This window comes from Sitophilus oryzae, unplaced genomic scaffold (genome assembly GCF_002938485.1).
Source record: "Sitophilus oryzae breed Bouriz unplaced genomic scaffold, Soryzae_2.0 scaffold_1188_pilon_pilon, whole genome shotgun sequence".
NCBI lineage: Eukaryota > Metazoa > Arthropoda > Insecta > Coleoptera > Curculionidae > Sitophilus > Sitophilus oryzae.
This window is the reverse complement of record NW_022145824.1, coordinates 535,909-557,880: the sequence shown is the minus strand read 5'-3', so window position 1 is coordinate 557,880 and position 21,972 is coordinate 535,909. Positions and strand designations below refer to the sequence as shown.

The 21,972-nt window shown below is 33.1% G+C and overlaps 4 protein-coding genes across 5 annotated transcripts; 2 read left to right on the top strand and 2 right to left on the bottom strand.

Annotated features, from left to right (window-relative positions):
* Window positions 1-6,828: 6,828 nt before the first annotated feature.
* On the bottom strand, window positions 6,829-11,259 carry LOC115891597 (aladin-like). The gene is made up of 6 exons (XM_030912107.1): window positions 11,030-11,259; window positions 10,433-10,978; window positions 10,122-10,375; window positions 9,896-10,065; window positions 7,272-7,464; window positions 6,829-7,214 (listed from the first exon to the last, which is right to left on the bottom strand). The coding sequence occupies exons 1-6, from the start codon at window positions 11,147-11,149 to the stop codon at window positions 7,007-7,009; spliced, it is 1,491 nt and encodes a 496-aa protein (XP_030767967.1). The 5' UTR covers window positions 11,150-11,259; the 3' UTR covers window positions 6,829-7,006.
* Window positions 11,260-11,387: 128 nt separating this feature from the next.
* Window positions 11,388-20,485, top strand: LOC115891595 (zinc finger protein 2 homolog). 2 transcript variants are annotated; one of them, XM_030912105.1, is made up of 12 exons: window positions 11,388-11,511; window positions 11,692-11,899; window positions 12,078-12,212; window positions 12,265-12,453; window positions 12,508-12,693; window positions 12,751-12,960; window positions 13,015-13,143; window positions 13,191-13,348; window positions 19,564-19,767; window positions 19,823-19,954; window positions 20,019-20,249; window positions 20,301-20,485. In XM_030912105.1, the coding sequence occupies exons 2-12, from the start codon at window positions 11,762-11,764 to the stop codon at window positions 20,341-20,343; spliced, it is 1,755 nt and encodes a 584-aa protein (XP_030767965.1). In that variant the 5' UTR covers window positions 11,388-11,511; window positions 11,692-11,761; the 3' UTR covers window positions 20,344-20,485. The 2 variants fall into 2 exon arrangements, with proteins under 2 accessions (XP_030767965.1, XP_030767966.1); XM_030912106.1 differs by having other exon boundaries at window positions 11,399-11,899; window positions 12,265-12,432; window positions 20,301-20,435.
* LOC115891598 lies at window positions 15,572-17,920 on the top strand. The gene is made up of 2 exons (XM_030912108.1): window positions 15,572-16,705; window positions 16,771-17,920. The coding sequence occupies exons 1-2, from the start codon at window positions 15,574-15,576 to the stop codon at window positions 17,061-17,063; spliced, it is 1,425 nt and encodes a 474-aa protein (XP_030767968.1). The 5' UTR covers window positions 15,572-15,573; the 3' UTR covers window positions 17,064-17,920.
* Window positions 20,447-21,856, bottom strand: LOC115891599 (SAP domain-containing ribonucleoprotein). Its single transcript, XM_030912110.1, has 5 exons — window positions 21,711-21,856; window positions 21,433-21,576; window positions 21,085-21,378; window positions 20,896-21,027; window positions 20,447-20,837 (listed from the first exon to the last, which is right to left on the bottom strand). Exons 1-5 carry the CDS (start codon window positions 21,789-21,791, stop codon window positions 20,631-20,633), a joined length of 858 nt encoding a protein of 285 aa, XP_030767970.1. The 5' UTR covers window positions 21,792-21,856; the 3' UTR covers window positions 20,447-20,630.
* Between the last annotated feature and the right edge of the window lie 116 nt (window positions 21,857-21,972).

Below are 21,972 nucleotides of genomic sequence, written 5' to 3'. Positions count from 1 at the left end.
GTTTGAGACATAGTGGTACCATTTGATTCTTTGTTGTTGTCTCAGGTGCCTCTATTGCAAAAAAATTAAAAGTTAAATGCGTTCATGTGCCGACAAACAGACGGTACAGCACACAGGTTTCGCTTCCATATATTATGGTGGGTATTATTATTTCTCGGTACACTGCAAGTTTCGTTTTTGTGCTCAAGTCATGATTGCAGTAAACCCTATCTTTTATTTTCCAGAATGCTCTTAAGGCGCTGCTAATTCTGTGCTGAATTTCAGAGTCGATATATTGGCCTTTTCCGAAATCAAACTGCCTAGGTTATTGAATTCCGCTACATATTACAATAGTTTCGATTTAATAATAATAATTATAATTAATTATTCCGATTTTTATAGCAACGTTGCGTATATTACTAGTTTACGATATTATTTTTACCTATATAAAGTGTTTCAAATGCTTATCGTAGCATGTTTAATTTACTTTTACTACAATCTGACTAACAAAAATATGACGATGTTATCTGGCAAATGTATATTGTTTATTCTGTTCTGCCAATGAAGAGCTTTTATTGTATGGCGTTCGCTTAGTTTAATTAAACATATGGCTGTTTGCTTTCAGATATTTACAAGATAATCAGTTGCTATATTCGAGACAATAAACTTAAACCTACATCGATTATCCTGGTAATTATCGCATCCAATCGATAGTTCTTATATCTGTTACAATATACAAGGAGTCCTGAAAGTTCGTACCAATTTTGAAAATCTATGAGTAATTTGAATCAAATAGATACGATGTTAACTGCATCAGAATATTTTTACTCGGAAAAAAAAAATACGGAACTGATATTAGGTTGGATTGAGATTACGCATAAGACCTGAGACAAACGAAGACGAATTTTTCTCGTTGTACTATCAGTCTTAATGAACGCAGGAAAGTGATCAATCAAAACGGAGAGGATTATTGAATGAATTTGTCATCATTATACGTTCATTGGAATATTGAGTATGATACAACCGTCATCTATTCTGAATCGGACTATACGAGTATACAGGGTGCTACAAATTCGGGGTACGAGAATTGTTATCTCGGTAACCGTAATAGATACGAAAATGGTTAAATCGGGACAAAGTTGCGCCTTTATGATATTCACCAAGATGCCATCAAAAAAAATTTAAAAATTTCAAGGATTGCTGAGTTTTTTGGAAACAACGCATTTTTTTGAAAATCAATTTTATCTTTTCCTGTTTTTGAAAAATAAAAAACTAATTGCACATTCTCGTAGCCACTTTATTAGGGCTATCTGATAGTATTTTTAGATTTTGAAATTAGCTAATAATTTGTGAGATACAGAGGCCAACTTATTTTTTTTAAATACGGACCTGCATTTTTTATTTCAGGTTTTGAAAGCACTCGGTCTCCTGAGTACAATGATATACCACACTTTATATTTTTTTTGAATTCTTCAAAATGGTCTAAAACAACTTTTGTAGAAAATCCTTTGTGGAGATAATATATTTGACCTTTTAAAATTTACATGTGATTTCCTATGTCCCATGTTCCGATGCACCACACGGTATGCTTATTACCAATAATAATAAATATGTCGCAATAAAAATTATACATTTAATCAGAGTTCGGCGACGCGCGACGTCAATAATTTCACGTCGATAATTGAATTGAAGTTGAATTATTGATTGCGTCAACTGTGATGTCTACGTCGCCTTCGACTTTCTAAGTAACGTCGTCAGTACCGGGTGCGTCTCAGAAGCGGCTCACCCCTATAACTTTTTTATTTTTTCGGATAAAAAATCAAGTCACTTCCTCTCTGTTTCGCCGGAAATGACTACAACTTTTGATTTTTAAATGGTACCCTCTGTATTTTGTTACTTTAATATTTTTTGTATTATTATTATTTTTTTTGGAAAAATTTTGAGGGTCACCGGCTTTTTTCTGTATTTGCATCCCTTTTAGTGCCGTAACCATAGAGTAAAGCTGTAACTATGGTAATATCACTGAACACATTACTATGGTAATATCGACTGAACATGAATCGCTATATCAAAGCATTCAAACCCAAGAAACGCTTACAAAAGATCTCGCATCCTTGAAAGCCTATTTTATAAAATGGAGACTTCAGCCCAGTGCAAATAAAACACTGGCTACCTTCCATCTTAATAACAAGCTGGCGAATACTGAAATAAGCGTCCAGTTTGGTAACAGCACTCTGCGTAATTACAAATATCCAAAATATCTGGGGATTACTTTAGACCGTACACTCTCATTTCGAAAACACCTAGAAAATGTTGCTGGTAAAATCAGAACACAAAACAACATTATACAAAAACTTTGTGGTACTTCTTGAGGTGCAAAAGCAACAACACTTCGGATCTCCGCCCTTGGCCTGGTATTCAGTGTGGCAGAGTATTGTGCACCCGTGTGGTTGAACAGCCACCACACAAATCCAGTAGACAGACAGCTGAACAACACCATGAGGCTGATTACAGGGACAATCAGATGCACACCTAGTTAGTGGCTTCCAGTTCTGAGTAACATCCTACCTCCAAATCTACGCAGAAACGAGGCTCTTCTTAGGGAATTTGATAAAATAATACCTAACCCAACGCTACCTGTTCATGAAACACTTCCCGCTTTACAGATGAATAGACTAAAGTCGAGAAATCCACATTTGCGAACAGCTGAACAACTTAAAAGCAGTAACTACAATTCTCGAGAACAGTGGCTTCAGTTATGGAGAAAAATGGCCGATGCGCACCTATACCCCTGGTTCAAAAATAACTATTTCCAGCCATAACTATTGCCAGCCATGGTCAACTTTGAATAGAATACGCTCTGGCCATGGAATATGTGCGGATGCCACTTTATAAGTGGGGTAAAATACCTTCCCCAGAATGTGATTGCGAATCCCCTGACGAAACCATCCATCACATAACTAGAAAGTGCAATCTACGCTCTTATGGTGAAGACTGGATGGACTTTCTGGAGGCTTCTCCAGCAGCTTTAGAATGGATTATAGGGCATCTAGATGTTAATATATAGTGTTCGTAAATGCGGTTTTTATGTAGTTTTTTTTATCAAATACTTGTTTTTGTATATTATTTACATTGTAATGTTTTCACTTACATTGTAGTTTATTTTAATTATATCTATGTTTAAGAGTCTGGTTTTCTTGCATGTATGTATATGAGCCATACGATAAATAAATAAATAAATGGTAATATCAGAGATTAAGAAATTATACCATGGGAAAATTTGCGGTGACCAGGCAGTTCTAAAAAGTTTTCTTAAAATATACAGGGAAATTTAAAAGAAAATGCACGATTTTCAACATCTTTTTTTTGCGTAAAAAAACCTCATAGACATAGGGGTCGAAATATACCACCCCTAAAAATATTTTTTGCGCTTATTTAAGACTCACCCTGTATATATAGCTAAATCGGCAATGATTGAAAATTAATAGTTTGTATTGTGGTATTTTTATGGTATAATTAATTAGTGTGTTGTAGTTTTTAGTTGTTTAGTAAATTTGTTAAGTATATTTTATGTAATATGTTTAAATATACGGAATATACCCCCGCGGAATCCGTCACAATATACTAACCCTGATATAAAAAATACGTTATAAACATATATTTTCATTAAAAATTAAAATAACATGTTACTTTACGCCCTTACATAGATTTTATTAAAGTACCAGCGTTTTTTAATAAACATAATATGGGAATCATAACTGATTAAGTTATGAAGAAACGCAGTTACTGGGACAAAAAACGATAGAAAGTATTTCTTTGCTCGGTACATACGAACTATCGGTACATACGAACAATTCAATGGTCAATTCAAATTTCAATTGCAAATTTGTAACTAAAAAAACTTGTTAGTGCTTTATTTTTCATAATTTATAAAATTATGATTGTATCGTATTCGTAAATTGTCTAAGAATGGCATAATAGAATTCCTACCAATCAGTAATGAAAAATACAGTTTTTTAATGGAGATTTAGGTAGCTACACATTATCACTATATTTATATCAGTATTGTAAGTCTCCGCAACTCAACCCTAAGAAAACTAAATTTAAAAAATTTAATATATGACAGTGTATGAATAACTATAGGATAATTAAGAGGGTATTCAAGCGAATGAATTGATAAATACCCCGGTTAGAACCTTTATTTATAATATTGTTGACTATCATGTGATATTCCCTTTTAACAAATAGTGGCAGAGTCAGTAAGGGCATGTACCTAACTGTAAAAAATATACTGAGTTCGCTGACGTTTCTTACGCTTGCTCAACGATTGAGCTTGCTGATTGGACTGTTCCAAGTCATATGTTTGACAGATTATCAAAATGCTTTAAAATAAACATAAAGTTATCAATAAAGTAAAAATAACAAATATTAAGCAAATACCAAACATGCAGTAAATCATCTTAAACTTAGATATCTAAAAAATACAGAAAAAAAACATTCTACTTTTGAAATAAAATGACATACGACAGTCATTTCACTGGACATACTATAATACATTTAGTCCTAAGAAGCAATATATAATATGGGTGAGTTTAATTTTAGGTAAAATTATTTTGAAACATTGTTCAGTTATATAGGTTGGTTTAAACCAGGGTTGGCATGTATCAATAATATATATATCGGATATATATCACTGATATATATCATGATATTTATACCTCGATATATATCATGATATTTATACCTTGATATATATCATGATATTTATAAAAAAAATAAAGCTCAACAATAAGTAAAAAACAAAAAAGATAATATTGATTGGATCTGGGACAATTCAAATGTACCAAAAACTTTGCCAGAAACAGTATCAATTGATTCTGACTGACGAATCTGACGATGATTTACCATTAACAAAATTAATAAATCAAATATAAATTTGTTTGTTGTTGGTTTTAGAATATCTGTTTATTTTTTTGAATTTCCGTTTATTTTTTAGAATTTTCTGTTAATTTTCAAGAGAAACAGCGGTTTTTTGAGCTTGGCCCTTTTCCTACGGACCGGCAAATGATTTTCAATACGGGGTGGTGTACCCTTGTCATCTGTACATCGTTTCCAAGTGATCTCGTTGCGGCACAACCCTTAATAAATGAGCTATAAATTTTTTTCTGTTAATTTTCAAGAGAAATAGCGGTTTTTTGAACTTGGCCCTTTTCCTACGGACCAGCAAATGATTTTGAATACGGGGTGGTGTACCCTTGTCATCTGTACATCGTTTCCAAGTGGTCTCGTTGCGGCACAACCCTTAACAAATTGGCGGCGATTTTTTTTCTATCTAATTTTAGGTAAAATGACAGTTTTTTGATTCTGGCCCTTTCCCTACCGACCGGCAAATGGTTTTGAATACGGGATGGTGTACCCTTGTCATCTGTACATCGTTTCCAGGTGATCTCGTTGCGGCACAACCTTTAATAAATGAGCTACAATTTTTTTTCTGTTAATTTTCAAGAGAAACAGCGGTTTTTTGAACTTGGCCCTTTCCCTACGGACCGGCAAATGGTTTTGAATACGGGGTGGTGTACCCTTGTCATCTGTACATCGTTTCCAGGTGGTCTCGTTGCGGCACAACCCTTAATAAATGAGCTTCAATTTTTTTTCTGTTATTTTTCTGCTAATTTTCAAGAGAAACAGCGGTTTTTTGAACTTGGCCCTTTCCCTACGGACCGGCAAATGGTTTTGAATACGGGGTGGTGTACCCTTGTCATCTGTACATCGTTTCCAGGTGGTCTCGTTGCGGCACAACCCTTAATAAATGAGCTTCAATTTTTTTTCTGTTAATTTTCAAGAAAAACAGCGGTTTTTTGAACTTGGCCCTTTTCCTACGGACCGGCAAATGATTTTGAATACGGGGTGGTGTACCCTTGTCATCTGTACATCGTTTCCAGGTGGTCTCGTTGCGGCACAACCCTTAACAAATTGGCGGCGATTTTTTTTCTATCTAATTTTAGGTAAAATGACAGTTTTTTGATTCTGGCCCTTTCCCTACGGACCGGCAAACGGTTTTGAATTTTTAGAATTTCTGTTTATTTTTTAAAATTTCTGTTTATTTTTTAGAATTCCTGTTTATTTTTTAGAAGTTCTGTTTATTTTTTTTAGAATTTCTGTATATTTTTATACATTTTTGTTTTAATGTTGTTCCTATTATGTGCAAAGCAACAATAATTAAGTTGAAATAAAAATATTTGCTTGAGCTCTTGATTTTACTTAATACTAAACGCAGTTTTACATAAAAAATAAAAACAAAAATAAATATCAAAACTTGATATATATCGGATATATAGCCGATATTTGATATTTATATAAATATCATATTTGCCAACCCTGCTTTAAGCCAGTGTCTATTATTCATAACCAGGGGTTCAAACCAAGCAAAATATAGCAGTCTTGAAACTGTTAGTTGGTGAAAAAGCTTGGTTGATTTTGAAAGGGTGAAAGTAAGTAATAAATATTCTTCTTCTTACAGTGCCATACTCTATACAGAGCGTCGGCTACCTCTCGTATATACTTGTGATGTGTGTGATCAGCGTTTCACAAGTACACGGGACCTACAGTTTATCGCCAAATCCGAACGGCACTGTTTGAGGTGTACAAGGCAAATATACTCAAGGTGGTTTGTCGTTGCCTTCCTTGAGATGGCTCTATCTCCAATCGCTCTATTTAGATAAATATTTTTATTTAAATAAATACAACGATCCTACTGGCTGGGGATCGGACCTAGTACCTCTCGCATCGCAGATCGACACACTATTGCCTGCGCTACGACCGGCCACTAATAATAAATAATAGAATATGTTAATAAAATAATATTTATTTATTGCTGATGTATAGGAAAAATCGACATTTGGAAAGGCATCATGATTTCATGCAGGTAATATAAAATATTACAACACCCATACTTAGTAATAAAATTAATATAAATCTAAATAATAATATAGAACCTAAAATATAATAAATATGTTAAAAAAGAGAATTAAAAAAGTGACTTATTAAAAGATTTATATAATGAAACGTCAACTGGTGGATTTTCATATAAACTATTGGATAAATCTGTATAAATAATTGGATAATACTGAATCCTGCCATTAGACCAACCAATAGATAAGCACGCTCCAGCATCAAAATTTTGTTGAAAACTCAATATGCTAGGTTTCTCCTCTGATAAACCCATAAGTAATGCACTAAAACATAATAATAAATTTGCACAAATACCTTTATTATACCTAGGATTAACTTACCTTGGTATTACTTTGAGATCAGGTTGTCTGACAATATTAAAAACAGCAACTGTGTTAGTTTCTTGAAAAATAACAGCAAGATGTTTTCCATTGGGGTCAGTTTCCATAACCTGAATCAATCCCCCTACCGTTATGCCATCCAAATCCACTTTACTTGTGTCAAACATTGGTAATGCTTGTTTTGAGGATGACTCTAAAAATATATATTGTTAGGACTTTTATATGATTTTAAAATACAAAAAAAGACGGCTCTTAAAATGGAGGAGCTTCATATTATATGATCATGACTTTTAAAGACATTAAAAATATGACTATAAAAATCTTTGATAAAAATGTATATCACTAGGACATTTATATGACTTAAATACATTGACAAGTTGAATCTAAAAATGCATACATAATAATATTAATAATAATAATTGCCTTTATTGAGAAAAAGAATAGATACATAGAAGAAAAAGAAATTAAATACGAAAATGTCAGTGCCTTGGCCCGGCGCAGTCTACCTCCAGGTCAAGGCACTGAGATTTGATATGACTTTTATATATAACAAGAAGAGTTATGTGTATAAGAAGAGTGAGCTTATAGTTAAAAAATAAAAACTAATAGTAATAAGAAATATATACAGGGTCCGGCAATAGTGCGTCGGGCATCTGTAGCTCCTAGAATAAAAAACTTTTTTTTGGTTAACTGCAAACCTAAAGTATTGTTGCGGACCTGTGTGGACTCGGCATAACCTAACTAGCTAAAATGTCCAGCGCCCATATGACTTTAATATCGCATTAAAGAATAGACACCGTAATGATTCATTCGAACGTTCGAGAAAAATCAAGCTCCACTGGAATGGAGTAGAATGTAGAATGTTTAGGAGGGGAGTTAATCACCGCGACCTTATAGATCTATTGTGTGTTCCCCTTTCTTGAGTTATAACGAGTTATAACTCATCATACAGTCTCATACTGGAATGGAGTAGTACATACGAGAACATTCGAAACCTTCTCTATGCACCTAATGATCTATGGATTCTTCGAGAAACTCTTTAGCTGTGGTTATAAAAGCCGGCGGCTGGGGCCTGAAGAAGACAGAAATAAATAGACGAGTGCAGTTGACGCGCTAAAATTCAAAATAAATTCTTTCTAGATAAATAGTTATAAATTGTTTGTAGATAGTTCTTTAAGTCTTTTATCGTTATTGTTTTTGTTAATTAGTGTCTAAATGAATGGTGACTTTCTATCCACACAGAACAGACAAAAAACGTAACAGTATGTATTTCAGGAAAATATTTTAACTTCTGTAGAGTGGCTCAAAACAGAGTGAGTGGGTCGGGATGATATTTTTTAAATGGAACACCCTATATATTATTGCATTTTTGGCTTTGTTTCAGAGTTTCAGATCACTTTATATAATCCTAAAATATGAGTAAATATATTTCGATAATTTCAGAGATATTAATAAATAAATAAAAAAATATTTATTTTTCAACCTTCCTTAAAAAAAATATTACAAATACAAGAACTGTCCTGAAATCAAAACTATATTAGGTATTTACTTTAGATAGTCTATACTTACTTTGCTATAAATATCGTAATAATCTTACAGGATGTTCAAAATTCTACGCCAAAGTTTCTAAAATAAAATAATTTTTCTTTGTATTTTCAAATGAAACGCCCTGGATATTATTTTTCTACTAGATGGAGAATTAAAAAAAACATTTTATTGTTTTCAAAATTTTAATGGTTTCCCAGATACTCATATGTAGATCCCAGATTTCATATGTCTCTCCCAACGGTAAAATACGAGCGAAAAACATTAGGTGGCTTTGACAAAAATTTACTGTGGAAAATGCCATCGGAAATATAATAACAAATATCTGCGAAACCGTTAAAAATTTTGAAATACTCTTAAATACAAAGTATGTTTATTTTTTTAATTCTTCATCTATTTAAAAAATTAAATATGTACAGGGTGTTTTATTTAAAAAAAAAACGAAGAAAAATTATTTTATATTTTAGAAAGTTTAGCGCAGAATTTTGAACATCCTGTATGATTTATAATTACCATATTTATAGCAAAGTAAGAACAAACCATCTAAAGTAAATAACTAATATAATTTTGATTTCAGGACAGTTTTTGCATTTTTAATAATTTTTTTAATTCTGAAAAATATATATTTTTTATTTATTTATTAATATCTCTGAAATTATCGAAATATATTTACTCATATCTTAGGATTATGTCAAGTGATCTGAAAGGAAGCCAGAAATGCAATAATATAGAGGGTGTTCCATTTAATGCAACCTAGCCACCCTACAGAAGTTAAAATATTTTCCTGAAATACATCCTAGTACATACTTTAGGTTTGCAATTAAACAAAATTCTCTTTTGACGGACCCCTGTATAGTTAGGACATTTATGACTTTTAGATACATTTACAAGATGACTATAAAAAATGTATATAGTTAGGAAATTTATATAACTTCTAAATGCATCAACGCAAGAGGGCTATAAAAATATATATAATTAAGACCTTTATTTTATGACAAGATGACTCGGAAATGTACATATATATGTTAGTACATTCACATGACTTTTAAATTCATTTAAAATAAAATCCAAATATTTACCAGTGTCACTTGCAAAAATTAAATCATTTTTCACAATAACTCCATAAATAATAGGTTCAGTAGTAGTAGCAAAAAGTAAAGTTGTTCCACAATTTGACCAACAGGCTGATTGAACTCTGCCACTTAAAACAGTCCATCTTTCACATTCCCAATTACGATAGTCCCAGACTCTACAAATCAGTTTATCATAAATTCAATTATCACTAATACTCAGCAGATAAATAACCTAAAAACTAATCCATCTGAGCATGTAACTAATTTCTCACCAGTGGGGGACCATTTAACTAATGTATTCCCAAAACCTCCAGCCCTCTTTAAGGAACTAGTTCTGTTTAACTCAGGATCCCAGACAAGAATAGTATTGTCACAAGCCGATACACTTACTAGTTTGTCACCTTTTGGAGACCAAGCAATACTCATTACAGGTCGGTGCTCTAATCTTTGAAGAATAATTCCATTGCTAACTGATGGCCTGGACACCTAATAAAACCTAACTAAATATATATACTAATCATTTGGCATAAATGATATAAGTACCAAAGAATTTGGATCAATATTCCAAATAATAATTCCATTTTCATGTGCTACAGCTATTTCTGTATTAGACAAAGGTCTCCAGGCAACACAAGTAATATGCCGTTGTTCTTTACATCTTAATAGTGGACAGTATGTACTATCACTGCTATAAATCCTTACACTATCATCACAAGTTGCTACAGCTACTTTTGTGCAGTATGGATGCCACGAAATATACCTTATGGTACTACTATGCCAATTTTTTGTTTGTCCTAAATTATTTATTAATATTGGTCCACTGCATGTAATATTTGGATTTAAAATAAGTCTCACTTTTTGAATATATTTTACTGCATTTAATAAAATGTTCGCTACTTGGGAAATTAGAAATCTGTTATGTGATTTTGCATAATGCAGTGCTTCAACTGGGCCCTGTTCATAATACACTTGAGTAAGTTGCTTAAGAAAAGATACATTGACAGGTAAAAAAAGTGCTTTTCCTTCATCCCCTGATGTTGTTGCATGAAGCTGATCTCGAGTAATATGTATATTTGGATGATTTTCGATCTAAAAGAGAAACTATTAATTAAATTACTGCATTTTTTTAAGCCTAAATACCTTATTTGTAAAAGTCGAAATATTGGCATATTCTAGATTCATATAATGAACACGTCCATTTATCTCGCATAAAGCAGTTTCACACTCATTCGGTATCTCAAAATCGTGTAAGTTTCTCATTTTATTCTTAGTTCAACAACACTGTGAACAACACACAAATTAAATTTTTAAAAAGCAGGAAGCACGGTTATTTTAAACTGTCAATGTCAATGTCAAAGTCAAGCCAAAAACGAGACCACAGACCATAGTACAGGATGTATCTTGCCACAGACGAGACATAGACCCAGTAGAAGTTCGACCTAAGGATTTTAGAAAGGATTTTAGCTAACCCAAAATATACCATGTCCTTGACTAACCCCAACCCTGAATCACATTTATATATAAAATTTTAATTGCAGATTGCCAGCAAAGATAGCTCTTGTTATCTATATATCTGCCCGATCTGCCCATTATCTGCCATCCTGCAAAAACCAAACAACGAGGTACGTTTAAGTACTTTCCATTGTTTGTATTAATCAATAGTGAAAGATGACAAATCAAACATATTTCGAAACTAGAAACGCTAGAAACTACTAGAAACGCTTGAAACTACAGTCAGCGCCATATTCACATTCACAGCCATATCAAAGGCCATATTGACTTCATGCTCTGAGTTGTTTCAGACATACGTTGCTAAATTGCAAGACTACAAAACTCAGACGGACGTCCTAATAATAATAAAGAACAACAAAAATGGATATCGGTCAATATTTAACAGCACCTTTACAGATTGATAAAATTTGTAGGGCTTGTTTGATGGAGAGAAAAGACATGAAGCCACTTTTTGGTGCCTGTTTGGATGAAATGCTTCAATATTTTACATCCATTGATGTGAGTAGAATATATAGTTTGAAGTTATTGATTTTCATTTTACATACCTATAATCATCTTAAATTACTAAAATTCTCTATGAATTTTTATCTTTTTCGTAAGGAATTGGAGGGTAACCGAATTGGAATTACATATCATGTCTCATAATTTATAGTTATTCCCAATGGATTTATTTTAGATGTCTCCAGATGATGATCTTCCTCATCTAATGTGTATTCAATGTGTTTTACAATGTAGCCGAGCTTATACATTTAAACAATTATGTGAAAAGTCTGACTCAATACTTCGACAATATCAAAGCCCAGCATTTCAAGTATTATCAAAAAAGTCATTTTATTCTCTATTTGCATAATAATTTTTTTAAGGCTTTACTAAATCAACAAGCCGATGAATCTCACAATCAGGTAAAAAAAGAGTTAGAAGAACAATTAACCTTTCAAGGCAGCGAAGTAAAAATTATTATGGATCATAGCAAAAATGATTTCAACAATGAATTTGTAACTTATGAAGATAAAAGTGACAATAACTCAGAAGTAACTGTTCAAACTGCTGAAGTAAAGTGCTGTACTTGAGAGCATGAGAAAATATCCTTTATATGTATTTTTTAGATACATGGAGAAATATACACTGTAGAAACAGTTGAAACAACAAATGAGGAGTTTTTGGAAACTGTATCAATGGAGGAATTGAACGATAGTTATGATAATGATTTGAGCAATGTTAATAATGAAGAGGACAAAAAATATAAATGTTCAAAATGTGATGCATGTTTTGTCCTCAAGGTTGATTTAAAAGTATATAATAACAAACCTTTAATTGTTCTATTTTATAAATTGATTAAATATATATAGGTCCATATGATGTCCCATCCTAAAGAATTAGTCTTTTCTTGTAATGTTTGCAATAAAAAATTTGAAAAGGCTCGTATTTTAAAAAGACATCAAAAAATTCATCTGGATTATAAACCGCATCGCTGTGATGAATGTGATATGTCATTTGCAGAAAGTTCCAATTTAAGTAAGCATAAAAAGAAACATACCGGAGAATTGCGAAATATTAAAGTAATGTGACACTAAAAGGTTTTATGATTTAACATACATAAATTCAATTTCTAGGGAAAACCACATTTATGTTCTGTTTGTGGTAGGGCATTTAAATGGGCCTCTAGTTTACATAAACACATGAAATATCATACTGGTCATAAACTATTTAGCTGTCAATATTGTCCCAAACAATACGTAGAGGTAATGATTGAGAAAAATGTTTTAAGAACACTAATCTCTTTATTTAGGAAAGAAGTTTAAAAATTCATGTCAGATCGCACACTGGTGAAAGACCATATGTTTGTGAATTTTGTCAAAAAGGTTTTACCCAACGTTGCAACTTAGAGAAACATATTCGTGTACATACAGGAGAAAAACCTTATACATGCACAGTGTGTAACAAAGGGTAAGAATAATGCTGCAGGCTGTAACAAGAATCAAATTATAATTTTCAGCATGCTTTCTTTTTTCAGCATGCATTCTTTTTAAAGCCATAATTAAGAATATGTTACCATTTTCGTAATTATTGGGAAAACTGGAAATTGTATGATTTTCACCAAAATTGGTATACACACTATTTTGAGGTCATAGATTACGAATCTGAACTTTTTTCTTGGCGGTCTCTTACCGTTTATTAGAAGCCGTTTATTTACCGCTTAGAAGTTATATAAAGACTATTTACAACCTCGAAGTTGCACGAAAGAGTTTTGATTGCATTGGTTTTAACTTCTTTGCGGAGGGGGTTAATTTTTTTTTTTTATATAATATAACAACAAAAGATTAATTAATTAATGCAATCAAAACTCTTTCCTGCAACTTCGTGGTTATAAATAGTCAGATCTCGTTGGTAAAATAGCAATTATGGGAAAGAGCCGTTCTTCTGGCGACCGCCTTTCGTAATCCCAGAATGAGCGAAAAAAACACGATAAATTTAGGTTTAGCATTGGCAACGTTGCTTTAAATGCCAGAAACACATAACCCAACATTTTCAGATTGTTTACAAATTTATTTTAGCAAATTTTCCTCTATTATGCATAGATTTGGTTAAAAAAGTAACAGAAAATAGCAATAACATCATTGTTTATTGAACACCTAACAAAAATATGTGCTAGAAAACCTTAAAAATATGAGAAATTAAGAAAAATTCGATGTTGAAATAATTTTCCGTTTTTCCGAAAAACGGTAAGAGACCGCCAAGAAAAAAGTTCAGATTCGTCATCTACGACCTCAAAATAGGGTGTATACCAATTTTGGTGAAAATCTGACGATTTCCAGTTTTCCCAATAATTAGGGTAGAGTGGGGCACGTTCGGACATGGGGCACCTCCGGACATTTTAAATTTACCGCTTTCCAAAACTAAATACGTTTTCGCATTTTAACAGGTGGTAATAGTGGTTCTTTCATGTTGCGAGCTAAAATTTTGTGCCGGTGCCTAAAGAAATTTTAAAGTTATTACCGAAATAAATATATAGTGACCTCAAGTAAGTATTATGTATATTAACTTGTAAGGTTTTACACGATTGAGTGTTGTAATTTCATTGTTTTAAAGGAATATGCCTAGAAAGTATGATAGTTTTATATCACATAACCTATCTTTCAAGAATCCACAAGCGCGTAATTTGAGTATTTTTTCGGTTGTTTGAATTTTCTACATGTGGGGCACATCCGGACAGTGCAAGGTGGGGCATATTCGGACTGTCCGGTGGTGCCCCACATATACAGGCTACTAAACATTAATACACCCATTTGTACTCAGATTATAAATGATATACTTATTATTTTAAGGATGGTTAGAAACTATGTTAGGAAGCGAAACGAACCCGTGGTTTCCGAAGCAAAAATTCGAACAGCGGTTCTAGATGTACTACAAAATAAAATTTCCATACGTATTGCTAGCACTAAACATGGGGTGAAAAAATCAACGCTTCAAGACAGAGTTAAAAAAGCCAGGACTGCCAGGGGACAAAATGCCTTTTCTGATTCTGGAAATGAGAGTAGTGATGAGGATTCGTTGCCAAGTATTGGCTTATCAAAATATGCGACAAGGCAAGTATTTTCTGTGCCTGAAGAAAATGAGCTAGAATCATATCTTAAGCAATCATCACAAATTTTATATGGTTTGACCTATCAGGCAACTCGCAAATTAGCTTATGAATATGCAGTTAAATTAGGAAAACATTTTCCTCAACAATGGAAAACAAATGAAATAGCTGGTGTCGAATGGATGCGCTCATTTATGAAGCGGCATCCAAGGCTATCATTAAGGAAGCCCGAAAACACCAGTGTGGCACGTGCGTCAGCATTTAACAAATATAATGTTGAAGACTTTTTTAGAATTACTCTGATGTGCAAACTAAATACGGGTTTCTTCCTAATCGTATTTGGAATACGGATGAGACTGGTATATCCACAGTAATTCAGGCTCCCAAAGTAGTTGCAGAAACTGGTAAAAGAGTTGTAGGACAATGTGTTTCTGGAGAAAGGGGCACATTAGTTACATTTTGCGGCATTATATCTGCTACAGGTAACACAATTCCCCCAATGTATATATATCCTCGGGCTCGAATAAAAAACCATTTTTTGAATGGTTCTACTCCTGGTGCCATAGGGAACGGCTCAGAGTCTGAGTGGATGACTGCTCAGTTATTTGTAAGATTATTAGAACATATCAGCAACCATACTCAGAGCAGTCCAACGAATCCCATACTTTTGTTAATGGACAATCATGAGACTCATGTGTCAGCGGAGGCTATTAATTATTCCAGGGATCATAGTATTGTACTGTTGTCATTCCCGCCACACTGTACACATAAGATGCAGCCTCTTGACAAAGCAGTGTATGGACCATTTAAGCAAAAATGCAAAGTCTCTTTTAATGATCATATCCTGAACAACCCAGGAGCACCGATAACGATTTATGACATCGCTAAGCTGACGTCAGGACCCTATCTTCAAAGTTTTACACCAAAAAACATTACAAGCGGATTTTCAAGCACCGGTTTGTGGCCCATTAATAGGCTTATTTTCTCTGACAGTGACTTCTTTGGAGCCTACGCCACAGACAGGCCTCAACCTGAAAGTACCGGAGATCTTACGTCACAGCCGAACGACCATCTTAATCAACCATCTACATCTTTCAATCATTCAATTAACAGTTCCAATATTCCGTCCACCTCTTCTGATCATCCGCCTTCCGCTTCTGATCATCTTACATCTTTAAATGATGTGTCCGTTCATTGTGTAACCAAAGAAGTTAAAACAACAGCCATGATTCGTTCAATAATTGATGAAATCATCGATGTAGTAACAAAACCACCTGTTAATATTATTTCTGTGCATCCTATTGTTAAGCCATCAGATGTTAAACCGTTCCCAAAAGCACCGTCACGAAAAACTAACAGGAAATCTCGTATAGGAAAATCTAGAATTTACACCAGCACCCCAGAGAAAATTCGAGTTGAAGAATTAGAAGACATTAGAAGGCAAAAACTAGACAAGAGTGAAACCAAAAAAAAGTTAGTGATTCAAACAAGCGCAACAAAATTGAAAAAAAAATCCCTAAAAACCAAACCAAATGTTCAAGAGAAGCAAACTAAAAAGACTTTAAGAAAAGTAACGAAAAGAGCTAACGAAAGTCCCACATCTTCAGATTCTGAATCAGAATATTTTAAAGCAATGAAAAAGAAAAACAGATTCCTCGAGTCTCCATCTGACTCGGATACTGGCATGGAATCTGACTGCGATGAATTCACTAAACTTCTAGGTAAAAATGTTTGCTTTATTTTTCTAACGGTTCAGTATCTTTCATAATTATTTTGTTTTTTCTAGATGACGAGACAATTTCATGTGACGACTTTGTTCTTGTAAGATTCCCCACAAAAAAAACAGTTGTGTATTATGTCGGACAAGTAATAGAGCTTGCAGAATACGGCGAGTTTGTTATAAAATATTTGAGGCATTCGCAGAACCGTTTCCATTTTCCTTTTGTGGATGATATTTCAAATGTCGCAAGATGTGACATAGAGGCAAAACTGCCCAAACCAACTACAGTTGCTGGGAATGCGCGCTTGGCTAGTTTTTTAAAATTTAACGTTAATTTTAGTTCTTTTAATTTAAAATAACCCACTATTTAACAGAAACTTATTCATTTATGTTATTATTATTGTCTTTTCTTGTTATTAATATCAGGAATTTAATTTTGTAGGTTTAAGTGCTAAATTTCCTATGTGTTTACATGTTTATTTTTGAAGTTCCTTTAGGTTATAAGTTTTTATGTTACTAAATAATGATATTTCAAAGAAAAAAGTGTTTGTGAAGTATATGTCTGGATGTACCCCAGGGGTGTCCAAAACTGCCCCACCATGGGGCACCTTTGGACAAATGCAACACATTTGTAATTTTATTTTTTTCAAAAAACGATGCAGGTTTTATTGGCATCTGCTAAATTATTGGTTTTAAAACATATCAACCAAGCTATTGCCATCTCTAAAACATTTAATTTGGCAAAAATAAAAGTAAAATATCACCTTATCCAAAACCGTCCGAACCTGCCCCCCTCTACCCTACCACCATTTTTTACATTTTACTTCAATGCTCAATTTCTTGATATAAATGGTTTTATATGATTGCCAATTGTAATTGAAGGGCCCAGGGGAAAAATATGATGAGCGCCATTTTACTAATTTTACAGGAGAGCACTGGATGGCTCGTGGTTATCAGGTTCTTTCCCTGTATGTATGTCGTAGTCTCATAGTGTATTCCGGCCTTTCATGAACATCCTAGTCACTTAATGAAGAAAACTAACCTAATAACATAACTAAACTCCTAACCTAACCGACGCTTCATAAAGTTAGCTAGGATATGGAATACACCATGAGACTACAATATACATATACACTGCACATATATGCACAAATTTTGTTTTTTGTTTACATTTGGGGAAAATATGGGTTCAACTTTAGTAGATGAATGAAACAAAATCTTTTCAAAAGATATCATCTACTTCGGGTATGTCGCCAATACCGCGCCTAATAAGGATTTTTAGGAATATCTCTGTAACTCTGCAACTAGACAGAACGATGACCTATATGTGTGTTATTACTAAATAAAATTTAATGAAACAATGATAAAGTCGATTATACAGATTCCATAGCGGCAGTCGCTTAATTTTTAGTCAAATAAGTCAGCTTTTTAAAAGTGCTTCTATTGTAAAATATTAAAGACGCAGTTGAACATATCGTTAGATTTTTCTATAGATGGGTAGCTTACAGACGAAACCGATAGACCTGGCAACTCTGTGATGAACTGACGGGAGACGGAATAGCGAGTTGTGGACGCGCGGGAAGGGAAATAAAATAATGGCGATAAATTAAGGGCAGGGGGATGGGTATCATGAGTGGATGGGGAGTGGCGGAATTTCCAAAATTTGTTATCTTATTGGAGTTTGTCTAAGTAGACAGTCGTAGTGGAAGTGGAAACAGGGAAGTTGTTGTCCATCTCAGTTTAAGCATAGACTTTTTATAGGCGTTTCATTCCAATGCATGTAATTCCTATGCCTAGAGATCAATTGCCGGGCCTGTATATATTTTTACTTGGCACATATTATGGGATTTAACAGCTTATTGCCCCGCAGATTTTATACATTTTGTAGGGACCTGTTAGACCCACTACAATATTGTAAAACCTAAAAATTAAGAAATTGGCGCTTATTATGTTTTTCCCCTGGACCCTTCAATTATTATGAGGGTTTTGAATCCATCAATAATAGACATTCTCAAAATATTACATACATATGTACCTATCAACCTTAATGAAAATTATTGCCAATTTAATTTTTCGAACCTACACTTAAAAATACAATATAATCGAAAAAAAACGGCATCTGCGATGGATATGGCTATGACATGAAGTTTGCTGTCATTTTATATATAAAATTATATGAGGAATGTCATTGATGTTCATTCCCAAGCAATCTGGGATATTGTCTTAATTCTTAAAAAAATTGTTGTGCACTATGTGCGCATATTTGAAGTGAAACTTCTTACTTCCGTCTGTCTGTCTGCCCATTTGTCCGTCTGAGGTCTCCATTCGGGTACCTCTATCTACGTGCCGAGTTTGATTCCTCGACTCACAAGTAAAAAAATCCTGATGATTTTGACAGGCCATGGTCCAATCTATCGACATGCCAAATTTCATTTCATTCAAATCGGACGATTTTTTGATATGATTCCTCCTTGAGCCCCATCTACATTCCGAGTTTCAGCTCACATAGGGCCCGAATTACGACGCTCCAAGATCGTTACCCCTTTTCCTCTCGCGTTTCGTGTGTCACGACCATGTCGGCTCGTGTGTCAAGGTCATATTGGCTCGTGTGTCAAGGCCATGTCGACTCGTGTATCAAGGCCTTCAATTTTTATTTTCTTCTTTTTTAATTAATCTATTAAAGTTAGCACTTATACGAGTGAAACAAATTCTGAATAACTTCTAATATTCTCCACTTCTAACTCTCTAACTTCAGTGATTATTCACGAATAGTAATTTTAATTTATTAGTAAAATTGAAATTCAAATGAATTTTATTATCTTGACATTATATTTTATTTAGAAAAAAGAAATTAATTAGTTTCAGTCAATCAGGATATGTAACTATTCACATGCGCACTCATACAGGAGCACGTCCTTATGTATGTCATGTATGTGGTAAGGCATTTTCTGGATCCAATACCCTCACACTTCACCAAAGAATCCATACTGGTGAGAAACCTTACAGTTGCGAGATGTGTAATAAGAATTTTAGTCGTCACGAGACTTTGGTCATCCACGTACGGTAAATTTGTAATTTCTCCATTAAATAAATAGTTTAAATATGATATTAATTTCAGATCTCATACTGGGGATAAGCCACATGTATGTATCGTGTGTAAGAAGGCTTTTGCATCATCTGGACAGTTATCTGGGCATATGAAAACGCATACGGGTGAAAAGCCATATACTTGTGAAATTTGTGGTAAAAAGTAAGTGTAACTTATCCTAATATTGTAGATGAAGTAAATCAAGTATTTAATTATTTTTATTCAGATTCTCTGGATCAAGCAGCTTAAAGGTACACCTGAAGTCACATCAGATACCAGATATACAAATAGTACAATATACGTGTAAAATGTGCAATAAGAATTTTGCTGATGATACCACATTCAATGAGCATATTTTGGAAGTTCACACTATACAAGCGCCAGCACTTCGAACAACCGCAATACAAATTAAAGAAGATTTAGAAAATATAGGTGACATACAGATTGCTGAAATTATGTAGGTTTTAAAAATACAATCAATTCAGAATTCATATTTGAATTTTTCTAGTACTGCAGATGATCAGACCGTGCAAGCAATAAATTCAATATAGATGGAAATTTTTGGATACTGTTAGGTTTTTGTATATAATGTAAACAATATAATGTATATTATGTAATAAAATATGAATTATTTTACATCAAAAATTGTTTTAGAAAATATTTATTTCAGTTAAGTTTAGAATAGACATAATATTCTGGGCACAAGTAATAAAAAATAGGTATTTAAATAAAATTGAAAATAGATAAAAAAATGTATTCGTTACTAAAAACAAATAAGAAAAAGATTAATTAGTTTTGCTTAAATTAAAAACATTTATATAAACAGTCCCTTTGAAAGTTATTTAACAGATGTTTTAAACCTTTCTAATCTAGCAATTTTGGCTGCTTCTGAATCTTTTATTGTGTTATTAGAAGTAGCAGTTATGACGCCAAATCGTTGCTTTCTCTTCTCCATTTTTTCTTGTTTTTCTAAATCGGACATTACACTTGAAACAGACACACCAAAACGAGCTGCTCTTTGTTTCAATACATCAACATCAGCTTCCTAAAAAATCAATATTTACTACCACCATTATATATGAATAAAAACTTCCTTTGGATACCTTGTTTCCAGACTTTATGCTACTTGCACTAAAATCTGTTGGGTTTGCTCCAAATCTTTCAGCTCGAACAATTTTCTTTGCATCATCACTTAAAGCTGTGACACCAAACTTTTTTGCTCTCATTTCTAATCTCTAAAAGCAACACACATTTGTTAAACAGTTTATTTGCAACCTATAACAAAATTTTACCTCTTTGGCTGAAAGTTCTGAAAATTTAATAACTTTCTTATCTTCTATCTGTTGCCCATTTGGAGTTGTGTCTTCCTGAACTTCATTATTTTTTTCATTTGCAGTTACAGCTTTACTGGTTAATGTATCACTATTATTTCGTTTCAAAATAACCTTTTTAGGAGGTCCATCAATATGGGATTTATCTGTTCCGTCAAGTTTTCTTTTCTGTGCTTTTGGTGAATCGTCCAAGTTATTATCTAGCTCGTTAATAATCGAATCCCTTTCATCCAGATGTTCATCGTCATCTTCTTCCTACAAAATAAATTAAAATTAGTTTAAATTACTTGCCTTGTAACAGACATTAACATTTAGAAGATCCTCTTCAATTTCATCAATTAATTCTGGATTCGTCGGGGATCTTATTGCCGCTTGGAGTCTTTCCACTAAATCATTTTTATTTCCGGTAGTGCTTAGTCCTCTATTTTTAAGTTCCTTTTTCAGATCTGGAACCTAACAACGAAAAAATTCCACTAATTTTCAAACAATAAAAAATATGTTGACTAATGTAATTCTTTACAACTATTTGTATCAATATTAAGAATAGCCAGTATTATATTAGTATTTCATAATTTACTTATATTTACCTTTAATTTGGAAATATCTAGAGCAGAACTTTCTTCTAACGACTCGTCCGCCATTTTCGGATTTCGGACTGTTTCGCACATTTCGCAGCTGTTTCGGTTCGGATTATGTTCGTTTGATGTTCGGATACCTTAATTTAATTTACTACAGATTAGAAAAATATAAATCGACCAAAGACCATAGTCAATTAAAAATTTTCAGGGTTGTTATCACATGTACAGCCCGATTTAATATAACATCATATAAATTATATATGATAGTGGT

Coding starts and splice junctions, on each gene's coding strand:
- LOC115891597 (XM_030912107.1), bottom strand. CDS start 11,149: ATGAGAAACTTACACGATTTTGAGATACCGAATGAGTGTGAAACTGCT. Junction 10,979..11,029: donor TTTCGACTTTTACAAATAAG/GTATTTAGGCTT, acceptor TTTCTCTTTTAG/ATCGAAAATCATCCAAATAT. Junction 7,465..9,895: donor AATTTTTGCAAGTGACACTG/GTAAATATTTGG, acceptor ATATATTTTTAG/AGTCATCCTCAAAACAAGCA.
- LOC115891595 (XM_030912105.1), top strand. CDS start 11,762: ATGGATATCGGTCAATATTTAACAGCACCTTTACAGATTGATAAAATT. Junction 12,454..12,507: donor TAACTGTTCAAACTGCTGAA/GTAAAGTGCTGT, acceptor TGTATTTTTTAG/ATACATGGAGAAATATACAC. Junction 12,694..12,750: donor TCCTCAAGGTTGATTTAAAA/GTATATAATAAC, acceptor AAATATATATAG/GTCCATATGATGTCCCATCC.
- LOC115891598 (XM_030912108.1), top strand. CDS start 15,574: ATGACTGCTCAGTTATTTGTAAGATTATTAGAACATATCAGCAACCAT. Junction 16,706..16,770: donor TGAATTCACTAAACTTCTAG/GTAAAAATGTTT, acceptor TGTTTTTTCTAG/ATGACGAGACAATTTCATGT.
- LOC115891599 (XM_030912110.1), bottom strand. CDS start 21,791: ATGTGCGAAACAGTCCGAAATCCGAAAATGGCGGACGAGTCGTTAGAA. Junction 21,577..21,710: donor TAGATATTTCCAAATTAAAG/GTAAATATAAGT, acceptor TTTCGTTGTTAG/GTTCCAGATCTGAAAAAGGA. Junction 21,379..21,432: donor TTGAAGAGGATCTTCTAAAT/GTTAATGTCTGT, acceptor TTTATTTTGTAG/GAAGAAGATGACGATGAACA.